A 6373-nucleotide genomic window follows, 5' to 3' on the forward strand; every position below is an offset into this window, starting at 1 on the left:
TCACCAATATCCTTGGAGGAGATGATAAAACCCCAAAGAAGAAGACCAAGGGTAGAGAAACCAAGCCCGTCCCACCATCACAAGGCTAGTTACCTCGGTCCACTTCCATGGCAATCCTCAGTCACATTGGGACAGTGGATAACAAGAAGGTGTAGTTTCAGAACCACTCTCCAAGGTGTATAGAATTGGTAAATGATATTGAAGCGAAGGAGAAGCTCATACACAAATAGGGCTCAAGAGTCTGGTAGAGGCAGTATAGTGCAAAGTGAACATAAAGCCCTATGTCGAGCTTTTGGCTTTTTATTAGTAGCAATAGCTTTAGTGAAATAGTCTATGACAACAGTTATATCCGGGCTTTCATATGACGCACAATGGGGCTAACGGCGGGTCCAACGAAGTCTATTCTCTAGTTTTCAAAAGGTTGTTACACAAAGGTTGTTACACAATGATAGGAATCAAAGGCATCTTATCTTGTCTACGAGGAATATTAAAGTGTTGGCATTCATCAGAATGTTTGACAAATTCCATGGGATCACTAAACATAGTTGGCCACCATAACCCCGCTTACAAGATCTTTTAAGTAGTCACTTTTCTCACAAAACGTCCACAAAGTGATCCCACTATGAGATTCTTAGGAACTCATCCTCCCTACTACTGACACACCATCTAAGGACATGATCTTTGTCTAGCTTATACAGTTGACTTACTATCAATTGTAAGGTGATGCCAACTTAATAAGTCATCGTGTCTTATCCTTGTTCAATAGCTTGTCCTGTGGGAATCCATACGCAAGATATTCATAAATTTCTTCACTCCATTCAAGTACTAGATCTAACTTGAACAGCGTAGTATTTTGCAGTTCAAGTACTAGATCTAACTTGAACAGCGTAGTATTTTGCAATTCATCATTAACACCATCTGGTAGGTTCTCCATTAGGTACTATGGACATGTGATCTGCCAATACACGTTGTGAACCTTTCCATACTATGATAGTAAAGTCAAATTCAATCAATAGTAGCAACCAATGGTGGGTGATTTGTCTAGTCATGCAAGGTTTGTTGATAAGGTATAGCAAAGCTTGATGAGATCCACAAAGCATACAAATTTATTAGCCAATAGATAGTGTCTATACTTTTTAAGCACATATACCATGACTCTTCTCTCTCTGTTGTGGTGTGGTTTATCTCAGCTTCATTAAGCTATCAACTTACAAAGCATATCAAATAGTCTAATTTATGTTCTCTTTGGTTGTGCTAAAACGCACCCGATTGCAAAGTTAAAGGCATCAATATGCACATGGAACATAAGGTCCCAATTTGATGGTCTCAAGATAGGTGCACTAGCTAATGCCCTCTTTGATTCATCGTAAGCCTGTTAACATTCCTTAGTCCAAGACAATCAAAAGCTTATACAATGGCCAAGCAATATCAACATAGAACATAGTGAATCTCTGATAATAGCCTATGTGACCCATAAACCATTGCACTCCTTTGTAATTGGTAGGTGTGGTGGCAACTCTAATATGCGTTTCCCCTTGCTCTGTCATTAGTGGAAATCCCATTCATGGACAATATGTGCCCTAATATAACTCCATGCTTTACTTAAAATTGGCATTTCAAAGGGTTCAAAGATATACGATATAATCAGCACCTTTCAAACACTTTTCTCATGCTCCGTCCATTGTCAATGCACACAGAGATCATCGAGAACACTTTCAACCATTTTTGTAAGGAGTCCTTGAAAGAGATCAGAGACATCATTGAGAACACTTTCAACCATTTTTGTAAGTAGTCCTTGAAAGCTATGATCATTAGCCTTTGGAATATTGTAGGAGCATGGGCTAGACCGAAAGGAATGACTTTGTATGCAAAGGTTCCCCATGTGGTTGGTGAAAGCTATTTTGTGTTGGTCTTCCGTAAGAATTATGGATACATAATTGTATGCAAAGGTTCTCCATGTGGTGGTGAAAGCTATTTTGTGTTGGTCTTCCGTAATAATAATGGATACATAATTGTATGCAAAGGTTCTCCATGTGGTGGTGAAAGTTGTTTTGTGTTGGTCTTCTAGGGCAATGGATACCTGATTGTATCCCGAGAATCCGTCTAAGAAACTGTAAGCTTCTTCCCCAACCACTCTCTCTAAAACATGCTTTGTATATGGTAATGGGTAGTGATCCCTACGGGTTTGCCGCATTCACTTTCTTCAAATCAACACACATGTGAAGCTTCCCATTTTTCTTGGGTACAATCATAATTGGTGATACCCAATTAGTGTGCTCAATCTTGTATAAATGAAATATGCAGCAAATGAGTTTATCAATTCCTCCTTTATAATTGCAGAGTATTTCAGATTCATTTGATAAGGACATTGCTTGACTGGCCTTGAGTCTTCCGTTATAGAGATGGTGTGCTGAACCACTTCCGGCAGCATGCCCTTCATGTCCTTATAGTTCCAAGGAAATAAGCCCTTAAACTCTTTTAAAAGAGTAATCAATTCCTCTTTCTCCTGCAATGTTAGGTTCATTGCTTGGGATCTTCACCAAGCTCTGCAATATCTACCTCCTTCACTTCCATAGGTCCATCATAGGAGATCGCTATTTTCTCGCCCTTTGAGCATTGTGCCCTTAGGTGAACTACGTTATCTACCCAACCTTGACCACTTTTGCTATCTGGGCCAAATTAGCAAAATAGATCCCAAGTTTCACTAGTTCAACTGAATGCGATGCTCTACACTACTTGCTGTAGGTCAATGAGAACTGCTTCTAGCTTTGCGCGCGAATGACTCCCAACACCATGTTCCTCTAATTAGGGGTTGTTTTGGCATAGGTCCATGAAAGTCTCCACCGTGCCTTTGTGAAGATGCTCCAAGGGAATGGATTCATGCCATTGAGTTGAACCACCACCTCCCTTGATTCTAGAGTTGGGAGGAGAGGTTTCACATGTGGGTCGACTTGTGAATAAAGTAGCATTTGATTAGGTCAATGAAAGGAGGGATAAAAGTGCATTCTTGGTCTTGGTTTTTCTCAGTAATGAAAGGCACTGTGGCTATGGAGGAGGAGGAGCTGCTTCTCTACTTCTGGTCCTGTGCTCCGAGTGATGTTCTAGCGTAGTACCCGTTGATCTTCCTGTATGTGTGTGTGTGCGTTGAACACCTCCCTGTGTGTGTGTTTGTGCGTGGAGATCGTGTCCGTTGATTTCACGGGTGACCGTTGTTGTGTGGAGGCAGAGTCGACTCCTTCGCCGTCATGTCCACGCCTTCCCGCAAGCGCCTTATGCGCGACTTCAAGCGCCTGCAGCAGGATCCGCCCGCGGGCATCAGTGGCGCTCCTCAGGACAACAACATTATGCTCTGGAATGCAGTAATCTTCGGGTTAGTCCAACTGAACTACTCTGACCCTTGGGAACTCTAACGCTAACCTGCTTGAAAGCAAGACCTTGACCATGGTCTTAACTTGGAAACCGGAACTCTTATCCGCGTATAACCTTAACCTCGGAAATTCTAACTCTAATCTTACTATAAGCAAGTGGCTAACCTTGGAAATCTTGGCCCTAATCTTAGTGCTTGACCTCGGAAACCCTTCGGAAGCCCTAACCCTAATTTTCTTGAATGAAAGTCTATGAAACTAACCCTGATCTACTTGAAACCTGAAACTGTAACCCTAATCCGCTTGTAAGCTAGACCTCACCGTAACAATCGTTCTCTTAGAATCAAAAGACTTCCTGAACTTGAATTTATAAGCCTAGAGATGCTTAGGGAATGGATTAACATCAACGGAAAATGACAAAAACTAAATGAAGAGAGAAGAGATTTGCCAGATGATTCCATTAGATTGAGGCCTTTATATTGGCTTGAGTACATCTTCATTAGTTACTAATTGTGACTCATAAACTTGATTATGCTATCCCCTAACCGTGCCTAGATTTGAGGACCACCTACCTTCCGACTTGGGGATGGAATCGCTACTCGGCTCGGGGAAGTACTTGGGGACTCTTCTCACCTAATTCTAGGAACCTTCTGTTGGGCAACCCTTGCGTTGGACATTTCACATTCTCCTTCACATTTGTACCTCTTTTAGGCCTTTGAACCTAAGCCATGACTAGTACATTTGTCCCGTGTGCTCCTAACATTCACCCAACATCACTTGCTATTTTCAACACCTAACCCATTAACTCACTTCTAAATAAAAAAATCAAACTCTTGAACGCTCAATTTCTTGACATTTGAGGCCCCAACCCTAAGCTGGATGTTAACCCCAAATTTTATTCAAAGCCTAATTGCCGGTTATCGTTTGTGCTTAGAGTGCGTTCATCAGCGTCGGAAGAATTTAATTACGTGTGTTATGCTTTTGTAGGCCTGATGACACTCCTTGGGATGGAGGTAAGTCTTTTGCCTTGTTGGCAGTCCGATTATTCATTTGGTGGAATGCCAAATTCCTAATTTTGGTTTTGGTTTTCAGGTACGTTTAAGCTTACTTTGCAATTCACTGAAGACTACCCTAACAAGCCTCCAACCGTCCGTTTCATCTCCAGAATGTTCCATCCTAACAGTAAGTCTATCCTCACTAAATATTTGTTGGTAGAAGGACATAGGTTTAAGGCCTTTATGGACACTCTTTCTCATCGAAGGGCAGATACTCTTGGGCTTGGATGGAAATTGTGCTGGGTGTGCATTCTTTTCTTACTTGTGAAAGCCCCAAGATAGTCTGACCCACCCTTAACATATGTTTCACAGTTTATGCTGATGGAAGCATATGCTTGGATATACTGCAAAATCAGTGGAGTCCTATATATGACGTGGCTGCAATCCTGACATCGATCCAAGTACTTGTCCTTTTACTTGCACTTTACTTTTGACTGTGTAAGCTTCTTTAATGCTGGTTAAAATGAACAAGAGACACGGTTGTTCAGGCAGTGTCTCCCTTCACCTGACTGTGAAATAAGAGGATGGGGTATCATTTGATTCTATAACTGGTCTGTGTGATGTAGTCTCTACTTTGCGATCCAAATCCCAATTCCCCTGCAAACTCGGAGGCTGCTCGAATGTATAGTGAAAACCGTCGAGAGTACAACAGAAGAGTACGCGAAATTGTTGAGCAAAGTTGGACTGCTGAATAGACGCTCGACTTTTGATGGTATGGCGGGTTGTGTTTGTATGTAGGTTGGGAAGTCCTCGAGTTTGAGGTTTCTGACTTTGATTGTGTGGATTTGGGATTCACTTTTTGTGCTTGCTCTTCACGAACCGCTTAAGGAGGCCCCAAGTTATCGTGTGCATCTTGTACAGCTCTTATGCTCTTAATGACTTGTTATATCAATGGTGTTTGGAAAACAGGCCAAACTTGTCCACCATTGTAACCAAGATCATGGCTTGAGGATCCTGCTTATGCTCTGAAACGACTAGGAATATAGTTTACAAATATCGGCTTTTTTTAAAATGAAAGGAATCTGTTTGTGTTATTGGTGCAGTGGCCACTCGGGTATAGTACCATGAGTATGTTCAAATTGTGTTCTCTGGATGGTATCTAGCACATTGCCACTGGTGCAAGGGTGTGAACAGGGCTTGGCCCTTATGTATGATTGCATGTGATCTTATCTTATGGATGGTTGTAGAATGTATGCATGCTTAAGCTGAGTTTAAGGGACCAGTTTCTCTTTCTGGTTTTGTGATGGCACATTTGTTAGTTTTCCATGTTATGGCATGGCCTGGTTTTGTGAAGGCTCATTTGCTTGGTTTCCATGTCATGGCAAGGGATCTCTATTTGGTGTCAAGGGTCTTTGGAAGGCTTTGAAATTGCGAATGGTTTTTGAGGGTGTGGCCATGTGGTGTTTTTGCTCGACTTTGTTATGTGCCTTGCTTTGGGCTTTTAGTTCATGTTGTGCAACATAATATGGCCATGTTTGACTGTGGGCTCATTGTGATTTGTGGGTGCAGGTTTGGATTGGTTTCCTGGTGCAGAAGGGGGATATTTGAGGAGAGTGTTCCTTATGTTTCGCTATTTGAGGAGAGTGCTTCCTCTCATTAACTGTACATGGATGAAATAACCTTATTCTCATTGTAGATAGCATGTAAGAGAGAGAAAAAAAAAGCATAACTCAATGTAGAGAACATATATGTGCTTATTTGATCATTTTTCGTTTGATTTTTGATGTGGATCTTATTCCAGGTTGTTCCCATTGGCTGTCAGGTTATTGGTGCATGAGAGAGGAATGTTGTGTGCTCTTTAAAAAGTTGAAAGGGTTACTTCATTTTGTTCTCTCTTGTTCACTTGTTTGGTTCTCGTGAATCAAGTGCTTACAGTAGCAGATGTGTGGGCATTTCTGAGCACTTAAAGTTCAAACATGGATCTTCAAACAACTTAGTGGCAAAGTGGGTCTC

The 6373-nt window shown here is 41.6% G+C and overlaps 1 protein-coding gene across 2 annotated transcripts; it reads left to right on the forward strand.

The window, feature by feature from the left end:
• Window positions 1-2982: 2982 nt before the first annotated feature.
• LOC147636457 (ubiquitin-conjugating enzyme E2 2-like) lies at window positions 2983-6142 on the forward strand. 2 transcript variants are annotated; one of them, XM_086801894.1, is made up of 7 exons: window positions 2983-3127; window positions 3227-3370; window positions 4353-4378; window positions 4458-4547; window positions 4733-4821; window positions 4987-5132; window positions 5930-6142. In XM_086801894.1, the coding sequence occupies exons 2-6, from the start codon at window positions 3246-3248 to the stop codon at window positions 5113-5115; spliced, it is 459 nt and encodes a 152-aa protein (XP_086658020.1). In that variant the 5' UTR covers window positions 2983-3127; window positions 3227-3245; the 3' UTR covers window positions 5116-5132; window positions 5930-6142. The 2 variants fall into 2 exon arrangements, with proteins under 2 accessions (XP_086658020.1, XP_086658019.1); XM_086801893.1 differs by having other exon boundaries at window positions 2985-3370; window positions 5930-5961; window positions 5992-6142.
• Window positions 6143-6373: the final 231 nt, after the last annotated feature.

The sequence above is a fragment of the Cibotium barometz genome, chromosome 8, assembly GCF_041138505.1.
Source record: "Cibotium barometz isolate CiBa-2024 chromosome 8, ASM4113850v1, whole genome shotgun sequence".
Classification (NCBI taxonomy): domain Eukaryota; kingdom Viridiplantae; phylum Streptophyta; class Polypodiopsida; order Cyatheales; family Cibotiaceae; genus Cibotium; species Cibotium barometz.

What these genes read in the sequence shown, in the direction of transcription:
- LOC147636457 (XM_086801894.1), top strand. Translation starts at nt 3,246, where the DNA reads ATGTCCACGCCTTCCCGCAAGCGCCTTATGCGCGACTTCAAGCGCCTG. An exon ending in TGACACTCCTTGGGATGGAG is followed by an intron (nt 4,379 to 4,457) that starts GTAAGTCTTTTG and finishes TTTGGTTTTCAG; the next exon opens with GTACGTTTAAGCTTACTTTG. An exon ending in CAGAATGTTCCATCCTAACA is followed by an intron (nt 4,548 to 4,732) that starts GTAAGTCTATCC and finishes TATGTTTCACAG; the next exon opens with TTTATGCTGATGGAAGCATA.